We start from the raw sequence: 15,918 nt of genomic DNA on the forward strand, positions 1-15,918 counted from the left end.
ATAGGAAAGTACTGGTTTGGTAATAGAGTTGTGGATGAGTGGAACAAACTCCCGAGTACAGTTATAGAGGCCAGAACGTTGTGTAGCTTTAAAAATAGGTTGGATAAATACATGAGTGGATGTGGGTGGGTGTGAGTTGGACCTGATAGCTTGTGCTACCAGGTCGGTTGCCGTGTCCTCCCTTAAGTCAATATGACCTGACCTGACTAGGTTGGGTGCATTGGCTTAAGCCGGTAGGAGACTTGGACCTGCCTCGCATGGGCCAGTAGGCCTTCTGCAGTGTTCCTTCGTTCTTATGTTCTTATGTTCTTATATATTTTATTTAAAGACAAAATACATTGACAAATCATTCACAAAGATTCAATAGAAAGTAAAACAACATAGGTAACTCAGAGCTACATCTCGAGTACTTCGTCCAGCTCACCTGTTGTGGGCTGCGTGCCCAGAATGCTGCAGGCATTTCCTCTCTGGATTGCAACTCTGAGTGTCTGAAAGAGGAAGCTGGTCGCCCTGTGGTCCTTGGTTTCTATGATGAGCTTTTCACCCAGCTCTTTGAGGAACTTTAGAGCACACTTGCCCCATGATCCAAGGGTCTCCGGCCCTTTCGCGATAAAGTTATAGCAAGGGAGAAAGAAGGTCTTCATATTTGCGGATCTTCTGGGTCTCCCTGTGGCTGGTAGCTCCACCCCCTTCCACTACGGAGTATGGCAAGTAAGTGTCTGCCAATGTGGCGGCACAGGTGTAGTCCCAGGCAATCTGCTTTCCTTCCTTCCAAGGTAGCATAGTGGCTCCATCAGGACCTCTGCACTTGGGGTTCCAGTTGAGCTGGGCAACGGGCTGTGGCTAGGCTTCTCTTTATGATGTCATTGACCTCCTCATCCATGGCATACTTCCCTTCTGCTGTGTGACACACGAGACCATGAAGTCTGAATTGATCAGCTGTCGCCCTGCCGCAAATACACCTATGTTCGGTGAGGATGGGGCGGCTAGGCGAAGAGCAACACCAATCCGAATGACCTGTGGGTCTAGTCGAGTGCCCAAGGAGGAATTGGAAACAGCTAAGAGGAAATCTGATTGTGGTGCCTTCACTGACAGGAGACGAGCTTTATCCTTTCTTGAGGCTTTGGACAGCATTGTGTTAGCAAATTTTTCCATGAACGGTTTGTCCCAGTGGGACTGTTTGTGTTCTTTGGGAGGAGCTGGTCTACTGGAGGAATCTGTAAGGGTGTCCCACCGAATCGCTGGTTCAGTAAACCTGGGGTCTTGAGCTCCTACCATGTCTCTCAAGCGTTTGGGAAGAATCTTCTTGACTAATTCACTGGAAGCCAAACACGAAGACAGAAAAGCAGGTAAAGCAACATGCGTTGCTTTGCGCACCCCTATACCTCCCAGTCGCACTGGTAGGGCTGCCAGATCCCATTGCTGATCCTCCAGTGACAGGTTCAGTGCCTTCTTAAAGGTTGACCTTAGGTGTGCGTCACATTCGTCGAGTGTTGTGTTGTCAAAAGAGGGTGCACACCTCAGGAAGTAAGTGAGTCTTGGAATAGTAAGGCACCTTTTGAGGAGATACAGAGCATCATGGGCATCAAGATCGCTTATTCTCTCCTCCATTCTCATCAGGTCATTCAATTTGTCCTTGAGGACTGTGTCGATGGCCTGGTGACCCAGCGGTGCTTCCAAGAGGGTACTGTTGGACGGAATTGTAGTAGAGACTTCTGGTAGGATTCTTCACACAGCATTGATTATTTCCTGGTTCGCCGTGATGATTTCACACTTGGAGGGATTGCGGATAAGTCCCAAGTCTTCTCCCTGTGTTTTCACCAGTTGTAGGTCCCCTACTGTACCTGCCAGAGTGCCATCATCCAGGTACCAGACGTTGAGATCGCTGCGTAGGCTGGAAGCTATTTCTCTTACTGCCAAGCAGAATAGAAGTGGAGCTAGTGGGTCACCCTGCTGAAGACCTTCTGATGAGAGAATTTCATGTTCTCCAAACAAAAGAATTGAGGGTTTGCTTTAGCCGGCTGAAATGAAAGGAAAAAGACTGGGGAAGCGATCCCGAACAGCTGGCAAGACAGCATCTCTCTTCACCAAATTAAAGGCATTTATAAAATCAAGTTTGACTACGGCCTTGTCTTCTGGTAGGTCCCTGATGTAGGCCCTTGCCGCATGAGCTGCAGCTTCACTGCCTTGAGAGACCCCAAAGCCCAGTTTGTGTGGCTGGAGTAAACTGGCAGCTTCTTGGCGAATGTTTCTTACTGCTGCTTTGGCAACGAGACGGCGAAGAGTGTTTCCAACCACAATGGGTCTGATTCCCCCATCCTTCTTCTTAAACGCACATAGTGAGGCTCCAAAAATGAAAGGTTTAATTTCTTCTGGGATTCGCCCAGCCAGGCAATTGTTGACGAAAGTTGTTAACTCGGTAAGAAGAATTGATGCAGATGCACAGAGTACTGAATTTACCATCTCTTTGAGGTGGTGAGGTCGAATTCCTGTGTAACCTCCTGCAGATCCTTCTGGAAATGACACAATCGCCTTATAGACTTCCGATTCTGGCAAAATTAATTGTTCAGTGATGGGGTCTTCCTCAGGGTTGTTGTTGATGGCTACGGAGTCCCTAGTTGGATGTTAGTCTCTTAGTGCTTGGGTTGTGGTTTCATCTTTGGGAGCTACAGTGTCGTCACTTGTAATTATTCGGATTGCTCCCACTGTGTTACCTTCATTTTTTTTTGCTAACCTGTGCGCGGTTTTTCTCGTTTTCAGTGGAACTTTCCTTGGGTATATCTCTGTGATTCCTGCGATGATTTGGCAGAGGGACACAATTATCCGTTCTTGGGTAGTTGAGCACTGCCTTGATAACTGACGTGGTTAGCAGTTTGCCTCGTCTTTCAGGAACTGCAAGACAGATATTGCCGAACATGAGCAGGTTGAGCCATGGTTGGATGGTGCCTGGGGCTTCTAAGTTGGTGGAACCTCCATTCACCTGCTTAAGAAGGTCTGTGAATTTCCCTGCTGTATATGGGCGAGCTGCTTTAGGGATGTGGGATAGGGTACTGCTAGCAGTGGATTTGAATGCCAACAGAAGTTTATCGCAAGTGAGGAGGTTGCCATTGGAATTGTCATCTGCTATGTGGAGGCTGTGGGCTGCTCTCTGCTGGGGGCATATGTGATCCCGCACACCTATTGTGTGCACATATGTGGCCATCCCTGTTGCGTGCTAGAAACTCTCCACACACCTGACATGTGCCTCTTCTTTCATTGTTGGAAGCACCGTTTCCCTGGCTTTGTGGCTGGCTGGCCTCATCATCTACGATACCTAAAACTGTGTGGTAAGCCTAAGCTGAAGGGAAAATGGCGCATGGCACATACCGCATGTGGTTCATGATGGTGGTGGGAGGGGGAGGAGAGAGGTCTCCCGTTCTTGTGGTGGGCGTTGGAGGAAATGGACAAGTCACTATACACCACAATGCTCTGTGCACCTGTTACTATACACCACTATGCTCTGTGCACAGCCCCCACTATAAACGACACACCGCTATACACTGCACATGCTATGCACATACCATGCACATACTACGCACTATACACTATATACACTATACACACGGTGAACAAACACTCCATTATTGTAACACGAGCGCACACGGTGTATGCGCCTCTGTTTGGGGAAGGGGAAAAGGGGGGAAGGGGGGAAGGGGGAAAGGGGGAAAGGGGGAAAGGAGGAAAGGGGGAAAGGGGGAAAGGGGGAAAAAGGGGAAGGGGGGGACACTTTTTACCCCTCAACCTCCGCCTCCTCCTCCTCCATGAGGCCTCCCCTAACCGACCTCACTAACCCATGGGGACCGTCATGTTCCCTCACTGAATTCACATATACAACATTTTTCATGATTCTGAAAGAAGAGACGAAATGCAGAGTCATCTGGCCCTTTCCAACACGAGCAGCAGATAATCACACACAAGCCTGCTGATAATAATCCTGGTAGGTGTTCTTGATTGGACGATATTGTGCCAAAAACAGAGCAGGATGCCCATAGCCTCTCTCTGAGCTATAATGTACCTCCTGGTTCACTTTGTGGAAGTCATACAGGGCTGTGTGTGTCATCCGCATGTTTATGTGATGGACAGCATTGTTTTCTATGCTTCTCTTGCCTCATTATGTGGGGGCAGGTAGAAAAGGGCAGCATGATTACAGCCTTTCAGGTTACAACGGCACAATCACTGAAAATCAATAAAGCCGTATCGAGATACTGTTCATTACCTTTAATTTCAACAATACTAACAAAAAAAAATTTGTCCAGCATGACTGTCTCTCAGTTAGGCACGCAAACTGTTGCTAATTTTTGCAGTCAATGAAAATTACCTGGAAGATTAGTTTACGTCGTTAGACTCACATACCAGCTTAATTAAATATGAAAAAAAAATCAACTTGGGTAAATGTTATAAAAAAATTATGTAGGCAACACCTATATTCTCTTCACTCGCGTGCAGATATTGTGATTTCAGTTATATTGTTATAGTACTGTCACTCCTAGAGTGTTACTATATTCTTCTGAACTGTCCCAGTTATGGTAGTACAGTGGTAATTTATTTCCTAGTACTGTCACATCTGTAGCAGAAATGTATTCTCCAATACTGCCACATCTATAGTAGTAATATATTCCTCAGAATTGTCACATCAATAGTGGTAATACATTCGCTAATACTGTGACAACTATCTTTTCTAACAGTTCAAGAATGAACGGGTATGTAACATTAATACTTCATATTGAGTTATCTATGAACAGGATGAACATTTTAAAAGTTCATTAATGTATTGGTTATCATTAATGAACTTTTAAAATGAAATAAAATTCTGCTTCTTTTTTATTTATTGAACATTGCAGTGAAAAAAAAAATAAAGGAACTGACGAAAACCATTTTCACAGTTCATCCAATTTATTTAATACAACTTATCACGTTTGACAATATTTTTTTCCCCCGTCTTCATCAGAATAAGCTGAATTCTCCTCATTATAATGATTTTCTTCCAATTGCCGATACAAACGATGAGTAAATCGGTCGCATCTGTATATAACTTCATTAGAAATTCATCTTCCACATGGTGAACAAAGCCTCAGAATGATAATATCAAAGCTGCCAGGAATACCAGCTTCATATAATATCCAGTCTAATTAATAATTTTTTGACGATTCAAAAGCATCATCGTTTATCATCAAAGTGAAACATCGTTCCTTACGCGGAACCTTAATTGTTCAGGTTTCTCCAAGGTGCAGCCAATCAACGTGTCATATGTGTTGGAAATCGGGGAAAAAAACAGTTTTAAAAGCAAAAGGATTCACTTTGATTTTGATTTAATTAAGGATTATACTGATGAGCAATGAAGACACTTCCGAAAATTCAGAAAGTTTATTTCTGTAGATAAACTGGATATAATATGACGATAGTTTCAGTGGCAGCATTGATATATTCTATCCTTTTCCACTTATGAAAAAATGTTTCGTTTTGCAGTTAACTCACATCAGAATTTGTAATATTTTAAATCGATGATCATTTGGCTTTTTCAGTTAATAATGTAACGAAAATATCATTAGCGTTGAAAATACTTTTGGTGATTTCGATTATTTACTGTTTTAAAAAAGTTCATTTTTAAATTACGAACGAATGTGTATGAAGTATTTCTGTTCAAAAGAAGAGCAAGGGTGTATGAAAGGTCCTTTTGTCCAAGTTAGCTGAGTGCATCATTAACACAAACATTTTCCACAAGCTGAATTGTGAAGAGGGACTCGTTCTTCACACTGAATTACTTCAAAGTTTTAACTGAAATAAAAACTAGGGAGCAGCAGACTTTCCTGGCGGTTACCAATGCTATATCAAACACTGTGTGACGATGATATTAGTCTACAGTTTTTGTGAGCATAGCAAGCTTTCAGTCACCTTTAGGAGCACACTGGAACCAAATATAACCAAAACAAAATCTAACAAATATTACACAGAGTACGAAATATGTCTTTGGGCATTATCGCAAACCTCAAGTTCGTTTGAGAATAAATCTAAACATCATTATTACTGCCGAAGAGGGCACTGAAGTGGCGTCATGGGCCGTGAGGAGAAGAGAAGAGTATAGTTGTGGTGGCGATGACGGTGGAAAGCAGGAAGCATGCCAAGAGGAACCGGTCAAATACCAGTGCCACCTGCACGAGAGAATGTAATACTGTATTAACCACACGTCATTGATATTATATATTTATGATTGCTTAAAAATATTCCATTCAAAATTACTTACAGAGGTTATTGTAATTTCACGGTTGAATAACAAATGACAGAATATGTTTTTCAGTTATAATATTTTGGGAAATGTGAGTATTACCTGTCCCTATATTTATCATCCTTAATTTTAATAAAGAAATAATTTCATAATACTTCATTTTTACATACAATTCGCATGAAATTCATCACATTTCATACACTTATCTTTGCTATATCTCACATAACTATTCTCTCCCGCGCTTCCTACAACAATATTATCCTTTAACAACTAGTTATATGATACTGACATGAGAAATAACAGACGTGAGCAAACACTTAAGACATTTTATTAGGAAACTTACCTGTCCTGGGTCCTTGTTCACTCATATGATATACAAACAACTAGAAACACAGCATATAAAACATTACTCTTCAACTGTTCTAACTTTCCAGTCTGTCTTGTCGCCGAATTTAAAGCCACACACACTGCCTTCTGTGACAACAACACCAACCCACACGTTATACAGCTCAACTAATTGATCAGCCAGGAACATCTCATCCACTTTGGTCCAGACTTTAATACTTTCTTCTATCACAGAGACCGTGGCAAACCTGACATCATCATCATCATCAACAAAGCCAGCCAACTCCTTCGCCGCTACATAGCTCCTGGTCCACTCTCCTGCTCTGATCACATTCCCATCACCATCCAAATTCCCATCAGAGGTGTCACTGTTCGCTGATGATGTGAAACTAATGAGGAGATTATAAACGAATGAGGATGAAGTATTACTACAAGGGGATCTGGAAAAACTGCAGGCCTAGTCCGACAAATGGCTTCCGGGAGTTTAACACTACCGAGTGCAAAGTCATGAAGTTTGGGAAAGGACAAAAAAGACCAAATAACTACTGCACCGTATGGGCGCCTGGCAAACCTAAGAACAGAGTTTCGACGTCTAAATAAGGAGCCAGTCATGATACTGCACACAGTGTATATCAGGCCCATATTGTAGTATGCAGCACCAGTATTGAACCCCCACATGGTCAAACAAGTCGAGAAATTGGAAGGGGTTCAAAAGGTTGCAACAAGACTAGTCCCGGAGCTAAGGGTTATATCCTATGAGGAGAAATTAAGGGAACTCAACCTGAGACAGTAGGGATGTCAGGATGGACATGATAACTACGTATAAAATACTGAGAGGAATTGATAAGATGGACAGGACCAGGATGTTTCAAAAATGGGACACAGGAACAAGTAGATACAACTGAAAGTTAAAAATTCAGATGAGTCATAGGGATGTTAGGAAGTATTTCTTCAGCCTTAGAGTTGTTGGGAAGTGAAAGAATCAGGAGAGTGAAGTAGCTTTATGAAGAGGTACCATGAAGACAGGACCTAGTAGCGAGTAGCGAAGGCGCGGGGGCCAGGTGCTATGACATGACCCCTGTAACCATATATAAGTGAGGCATATATGTGAGTGTGAACTCACATATATGCCTCAAATCCATAAACACAAACAAACAATGTAATAGTTTTTCCCTCTTGGGTAAACCTGGCCAGTAAATACTTTAGTTCACCCTATTGTTCCCTGGACCCATTATTTGCCTCTGTAATCTTTTGACTGCCGACCACTGGAAGGAAATAGGGTTCATAATGAAGATGTTAAACTAAGAAGTAGAGGATCATGGGAATAGATTAACTTCCGAAAATGAGTAGATGTTGATATTCCTCAACGCCAATTTGAGATTTTTTTTATATATCCCCGAAAGGATACCTGTATGAGTTTGTCTGATTTTTTTTTCTTCTTTCTACTTTTCGATTTTAATTTTCACATAACTCGAGAACGCGTCATCCAGTCAGCTTTAAAATTTTAACACGAGGTAATGACGATCAAATTTTAGAAACAGAATATTCACGTGACCTATGACCAAAGTTATTGAACCCATTACCAGCATCCAGGAACAACACAGATAACCTCCAAAATCCTCAGTGGCAGAGCTCCAAACGTTCACAAAAGTTAAAATAAATAAGATGAAGATAGAGATTGAAATTGACATGTGTAGGACTAGAGCTGACTATTTTATGTGTAAAATATTGGTAATTTTTTCCCCAGTGTGTTTTTATTTGCCAGTTATATCAAATTAAATTAAAAAAAAATCATATTTTTTTTTCAAATTTGTAGATAATTGTGAACTGAATGTAAACTGGAAATGAAAACTGGGTAGAAAATCCGCGTATTAGTGGCATGTTTAAGTTAACAAAGGGAGACTTAACTATTTTTCAGAATATTATTTTCGAAACATATTCGTTCGATTTATCGGGAATTTTCATTTATTACTCAAAAACACCTTATTTATTCGGATTCAAAATTTCGAAGATTGTTTAATATATTGCGCAAAAATTTATAGCACTATTACCATGCGTGAGTGACCAGTGCACAATGTTACATAGACTATTACTCCTTTTTGGGTACCGTGTGTTAAGAGGAGAAAGACTTCTCTGATTGGCCATTTTTGTCACGTGAAATAGTATAGTAACATTATATATTATTAGATTAATTTCCCTTTCTGCTGGTGAGGGGCTCTTGATCCAAGGTACTGTTCGTAGCTTGGTTAATAGTGTCCTCAGTTCACACACTTAAGGTCTAGGATAAATACCATGCACAGGAGAAAGGCTGGGCAAGTTTCCTTACACCTGCTGCTCCTGTTCACTTAGCAGTAAGTAACTAGGTACCTGGATATTAGTTGACTATTGTGGGTCGCATCCTGGGAGACACGAATAACCTAAGTTACACGAAATGCTTTGAATTACCAGGAACTTTCTATATAGTATGCCAATGGTGTCAACTAGGTGTGTAAAAGTTGTAACATGTACTTGAGCAAATAAAGTTTATTATCGTCTCATGGGTTTAATTAAATTTCAATGTCTCCCATTTAACAGGTACGTTTTCTTCAGAGTTAAATATAACAATTCTGAACGACATCAAAGTTCCATAACTAATGGATCGAATGCAACAGATGGAACGTTTCTTGGGCTAAGACTGCATAGGCACAAATTTTGTTGGATTTTGTTCAACTACCGAAAAATGCATCTTCTGGTCAGCTTTAAATATTTAATGCTGATGTGCTTTCCTCAAGACAAACATTCTCTTGATGTTAGATTGAATAAGGTATTGCATACTAATTTTGTTAATTAAATAGGTTTTCGTTAAATAATTAATGAATGTCTCTTCTGATCAGTAATAATTCGCATTGCTTGTCTAAATTTGGTTTTCTTAGCTCAAATCACTTTATGGTTCAAATACGTGACTATAACATCTGTGTGTACTCAAGAACAAACATTCTTAAACATTTGTATGTTATGGAAATTAAGCATAGATAAAACTTTCTTCAAAGCCAGTCAATCTTACTTAGAGCTAAGCTTAGATTGATTTTATATACCAAAGGTTCCAATTCGCTTTTCTGAACGAAATTGATAAAATTTAAATACCGCCACATATGATTAGCTTAATTTTAATTTTCCACATACTTGCCCGTTGGTCCTTGATCGAACTGGATGTAATTAGTGAAGTCATTAATTAGTGGATTAATTACTTAATAATTATAAGTGACATGACAGAAGGAGGTGGATGTTAGGTCCACAAATTTACTTTTCACGTTCATAACTTAATAAAGAACCTTCTCAGCATTTTAGGATATTGGTTACATTTAAAAGTTTGATTAGATTTGTACATATATGTCATAATTCACAATTAAAAAAAAAAACATTAGCTTCCATATGATGCCTTAAAAATGTCGCTTCTGATTTACTTCAGATCTTGAACACTAATATTTAAGAGCATTATCAACTTATGCCGCACTCTACACTATTCCAGTCACGTTCATTGAAGCATATGAGACTAAAATTATGGAACACTGTCATACCTTCTTTGGCTCGCAGAGCAACCGAAATACACCAAGTTAATTTGAGCTATTAATTTACATATGCATATTTTTTTTTATTTTTCAATTTCAGGTATTAGAATAATGTACTTAATTTGTCTAAATTTCCAAAGTTTTTCATGAAATTAAAAAGAAAAACTAAATGATCGAAATGTTAGTTAATTCAGCTTAATAACTGAGAGGTAACTTAAATACTGAACTGAAATTTTACATTTTAAACTTATGAACATAAGAAAGAGCACTGCAGCAGGGCTACTGGCCCAATCTAGGCAGGTTCAGCTCACACCAACCCGCACCCATTCATACACTTGTCTAACCTATTTTTAAAGTTACTCAATAGTACTACTCGGGAATTTCTTCCACAAATCTATTACCAAATCAATGATTTTTTAAATGCTTTCTAAAACCATTTTTTTTCCAATTTAAACCCATTGCTGTTAACCAGAATTCCTAAATAATTTTTCTCATTTAGAGTGATTAAAATCCAAAATTATTTATTTTATATGTGCGTTGGTTATTCTCTTTTTAAATTTAACTGCATCTGTCACTTCTCCGACCACTGCATCAGGCAGTTCAGATCTTTCTGTAGCGCTTTACTATACTCATCAAAATTATTCCGACGGTCTGTTTTGATGTCGTAGGCCAGCTTGCTCATGTCGCTATTTGTTCCTTCATCTATGTCGTTTAAGTATATTTTGACCAACAAAGGGCCCAACACTGACCCCTGTAGAACACCCCTTGCGACGCTCCTCCACACAGATTTTTCCCCATTTATGCAAAGTCTTTGTTGCCTCTCAACCATGAATCTACTCCTACTTCATTTGCCTTTACTTTCCTCAATAACCTCCGATGTGGAATTCTATCAAAAACTTAAATACCTTAGTGAAAAGTTAGTAAGTTCGTAAAGCAGGAACTCCCTTTATTAAAACTGTGTTGAGATTCATTGATCAATTTAGGTCTTTCAAGGTGGCTTCGAATAGCCTAGGCAGTTGGAGGTTAGGACAATTGATTTAAAATTCGAAGCTAACGACCTGCTTTGTAGATAATTTTCACATTGCCATTTTCCACTTATCTGGCACTGTGCCAGTGTGTAATGATATGTTGAACAGACTGGTTTGCTAAGTTTCAATTACATTTCTTAATAACCCTTGAGAACAATTTATCAGGGCCCAGGGATTTGTTTGGCTTTAATCTATCAATTTTTCTGAGAGCCATGTCACTAGTTACTTTGAACGTGCATAACTTATTTATCGGCCTGGAATGTCTTTTTCTATCTTCCTGCCTAAAATCTGAGAGAAAATAAATGCTGAATATTGCTAACCTGAGCAATTATTAAGTCGGCCTATTTTTCCCTAGTCTCACTCCTACGTACACGAAAGAAAATTTTTGGGTTAATCCTTGAATACTTTGCGACTTTAATTAACTTCATTATCTATTTTGGTATATCTGGTATTCCATTTTTTGTTTTTCTTTTTAAAAGAATACATATGATTCGCCAGTAAATTCCTCTCTTTTGACCTGTGAGATGTTTTTATTTATTGTATATTCCTTTTGGGTCATTTTTGATTGATCTAATTTTCCAATATGGATCATAGAGGCCTGGGCAGCTTGAACTGTGAGATGAAAAATATAATTTTGTAGGCATCACCGCCTACCTATATATATATATATATATATATATATATATATATATATATATATATATATATATATATATATATATATATATATATATATATATACATATATGTATATATATATATACATATATGTACATATATATATATATATATATATATATATATAGATGTAAATATATATATATATATATATATATATATATATATATATATATATATATATGCAAGAACTCATTTAAAATTAAGTCCTTTCTAAAATTCTCTTATACGTTTAAAGATACATTTTTTTAATTAATATTAATGTATAAATTTTTAATTTTGCACCAGAAGAATCTTAGAAAACTTACCTAACCTTATTATAACAAGAACAATTTATTTTAGCCTAACCCAACTAAATATATTTTAGATTTGTTTACAATAATTTAATACTAAACAAACACAGTGAAATACATTTTTTTCGTTAGGTTCAGAATGATTTTGGCAAAATTATTGCATACACAAATTTTCGCTTGTCCTATATGGCAAGATGAGCGTTGATGTTTAAGCCAAGATCGCAAGTTCTGCCTATTCGGCACGACATATATATATATATATATATATATATATATATATATATATATATATATATATATATATATATATATATATATATATATATATATATATATATATATATATATATATATATAGCAAGAACTCATTTAAAATTAAGCCCTTTCTAAAATTTTCTCTTATACGTTTAAAGATATATTTTTTTAAGTAATGTTAATGTATAAATTTTTAATTTTGCACCAGAAGAATCTTAGAAAACTTACCTAACCTTATTATAACAAGAACAATTTATTTTAGCCTAACCCAACTAAATATATTTTAGATTTGTTTACAATAATTTAATACTAAACAAACACAGTGAAATACATCTTTTTCGTTAGGTTCAGAATGATTTTGGCAAAATTATTGCATACACAAATTTTCGCTTGTCTTATATGGCAAGATGAGCGTTGCTATTTAAGCCAAGATGGCAAGTTCTGCCTATTCGGCACGACATATATATATATATATATATATATATATATATATATATATATATATATATATATATATATATATATATATATATATATATATATATATATATATATATATATATATATATATATGTCGTGCCGAATATGTAAAACTGATCAATTAGCAAGAACTCATTTAAAATTAAGTCCTTTCTAAAATTTTCTCTTATACGTTTAAAGATATATTTTTTTCATTAATGTTAATGTAAAAATTTATAATTTTGCACCAAAAGAATCTTAGAAAACATACCTAACCTTATTATAACAAAAGTAATTTATTTTAGCCTAACCCAACTAAATATATTTTAGATTTGTTTACAATAATTTAATACTAAACAAATACAGTGACATATATTTTTTTCGTTAGGTTCAGAATGATTTTGGCGAAATTATTGCTTACATAAATTTTCACATGTCCTATATGGCAAGATGAGCGTTGCTATTTAAGCCAAGATCGCAAGTTCTGCCTATTCGGCACGACATTTATATATATATATATATATATATATATATATATAATATATAATATATATATAATATATAATATATATATATATATATATATATATATACGCGCTTGCCGGCGTGGAGGGAGGGAGCCAGTGTGTGGTGCTCCATACATTCTGTGTGTAAACCAGGAACCAACATGGTTTACGCGGGCCAGTTTCGGCAGACATCATCGTGAGTATCGTCCGGAGATCACAGAGTTGTGACAAACCTCTACATCGGACCATTGCTTCTGTATCAGTGAAAGTGCAGTGTGCATGTTGGGATTTGGGAAGTAGCGGTGGTGAGGGGATCCTGGCAGTGGAGGTGTGGAGGAGGTTTTGTTTACATCTGTGATCGGCCGGGGTCGTGGGTTGGGGAAGGAAGTGGCCGCCCACGACACGGTCATTGGATGGTGAATAGAACACCTCGGTTAATAGTGTGAGCATGGTGATCAGTGTGCCAAATGGCGAGGGTTTTTTTCTAAATGGAACAATAAGTGCATAACAATTAGCTAAAGTTAGTCAGTGATGTGCGTCTTGAGCGAACACACAGGGCCCCTCCCTCCCCCCTCCCCCATCCCAGATCCCCTCCCCTCATCCCAGCCTAGGCCCACTGACTTCCTGACCAAGGGTGTTGCCGTTTAGTGCCCCACCAATTACAAGTTCCGCCGCTCGCTACTCCCCCACCCTCATCCCCCATGCATCCATGCTGCCCGTCACCCGTCACCCCACAGCTGGCGCCCTCCCACCCCCACGATATCAGCAATGTCACAAGTAGTCGCGGGTTCCCAGGAATCTTCACGACAGAGCCAAAGCTGTCGTTCACGAGGCATCTGCCGGGTGTGCCACAGGGAATGTGCACTCAATCCCACATCTGGCAACATCCGTGCACACAAAAGATGTCTAGGCTCCAGGAGAGCTCCAAATGAGAACAACCAACAGCCTCCCCCAGCAGACAGGGCTGACAGCTACCGTGACTTCACCTCTACAGAGGACCTCAAATCTGCAATCAAATTAACATCCACCAGGACTCTGACACACATCCCCAAAGCAGCTCGCCCTCAAGCTGCTAGCAAATTCACTGACCTTCTGAAGAAAGTCAACGATGCTCCTTCAAACAACAGATCCTGGCACAACTTGCTGCTTTTTGGCAATGCCTGTTTGGCTGTCCCACCAAGGAGGGACAAGTCACTAGCAACACATGTCATTAGGGCAATAAATGCATTCCCAAGGGATGACAACCTCGTCCGTCTCCCTCCTAGGGCGACAAACACCCGCCGGGCAAATGCCAACAACAGGACACCCGACACCTCAAAAATCAGAGCCCAAATTAGCAAAAAAATAGAAGAGGGTAATACTATTGGAGCTTTGAGACTTATAACCAGTGAGGATACCATCGCTCCCAAGGACGTCAGCACGGCGCAAGCTCTGAAGGACAAACATCCACCCAGGGCTCCCAGTACCAACATTGACCTCCCTGACATTGCAGCAGGCGAAGAACATCTAACCTTACAGGATGCTGATGTGTATAAAGCTGCTATGTCATTTCCACAGGGTTCAGCAGGAGGTTTCACCGGTTTAAGGCCTCAACACTTAAAACAAATACTCAATCCAGCACTTGGTGAGGTTTCAGAGAGGCTGCTGTCTGAACTCACCAAATTTTCCAACCTGTGCCTGGCTGGCGGTGTCCCAGAGGCCATCAGACCCTTTTTCTTTGGTGCCTCATTGTGTGCCCTCCGGAAAAAGGATGGCGGAATCAGGCCCATTGCAGTGGGTAACACCCTTCGGCGCCTAGTCGCCAAGGCTGCAGTAAGAAGGGTGAGTCAAGAGGCTGCTGCAATGCTGAAACCAACTCAGCTCGGTTTCGGCGTTCAACAGGGCTGTGAAGCAGCTGCCCACGCAGCACGAGTATATATCAAAAACATGTCCTATGAAAAAGCCTTGGTCAAATTGGACTTTGCCAATGCTTTCAACTCAGTCAGAAGGGATGCTGCTCTCCAAGCAGTTTATAGAAACTTTCCTTCCCTTTATCCCTTCATAGAATCGTGTTATAGTGTGACTTCCAAACTATTGTTTGGGGACCATGAAATTGACCCGTGTGAGGGCGTGCAACAGGGGGACCCTCTCGCCCCCTTTCTGTTTTGTTTGGTCATCAAGGAAGTCACGGAGGCACTCTCCAGCGAGCTCAATATCTGGTTCCTGGACGACGGTACCCTAGCTGGCACAACAGAATCTCTCCTAGAGGACATCAGTAAAATTAAAGACATGGGAGAAAGCCTGGGCCTTTCTTTAAACCCCACCAAATGTGAAATAGTTTCTACCAATCAACAGTTGATCCAGAATATTAGTACCGTTTTACCAGGAGCACGAGCCATTGATCCAGCCAATAGCACTTTCCTCGGTGCTCCTCTTGGGTCCAATGCCATCGATCTGGTCCTAGGAAAAAAAGTCTCAGACCTCCGGACGATGGAAAGCAGGATGAAAGACATTGACACACACGATGCCTTCTACCTACTCACCAGGTGCCTGTCAACCCAAAAA

General features: G+C 39.5%; 1 protein-coding gene across 1 annotated transcript in view; it reads right to left on the reverse strand.

Annotated features, from left to right (window-relative positions):
- Positions 1–4,913: 4,913 nt before the first annotated feature.
- The window catches only part of LOC128702117 (neuronal acetylcholine receptor subunit alpha-7-like), a 285,395-nt gene continuing 274,390 nt past the window's right edge, over positions 4,914–15,918 (reverse strand). Inside the window, exon 10 of the mRNA XM_070099890.1 lies at positions 4,914–6,188. Within this exon, the coding sequence (XP_069955991.1) occupies positions 6,090–6,188 (99 nt within the window). The 3' untranslated portion in view covers positions 4,914–6,089. The remainder of the gene's footprint in view (positions 6,189–15,918) is intronic.

The sequence above is a fragment of the Cherax quadricarinatus genome, chromosome 70, assembly GCF_038502225.1.
Source record: "Cherax quadricarinatus isolate ZL_2023a chromosome 70, ASM3850222v1, whole genome shotgun sequence".
In the NCBI taxonomy this organism is placed as follows: Eukaryota; Metazoa; Arthropoda; class Malacostraca; order Decapoda; family Parastacidae; genus Cherax; species Cherax quadricarinatus.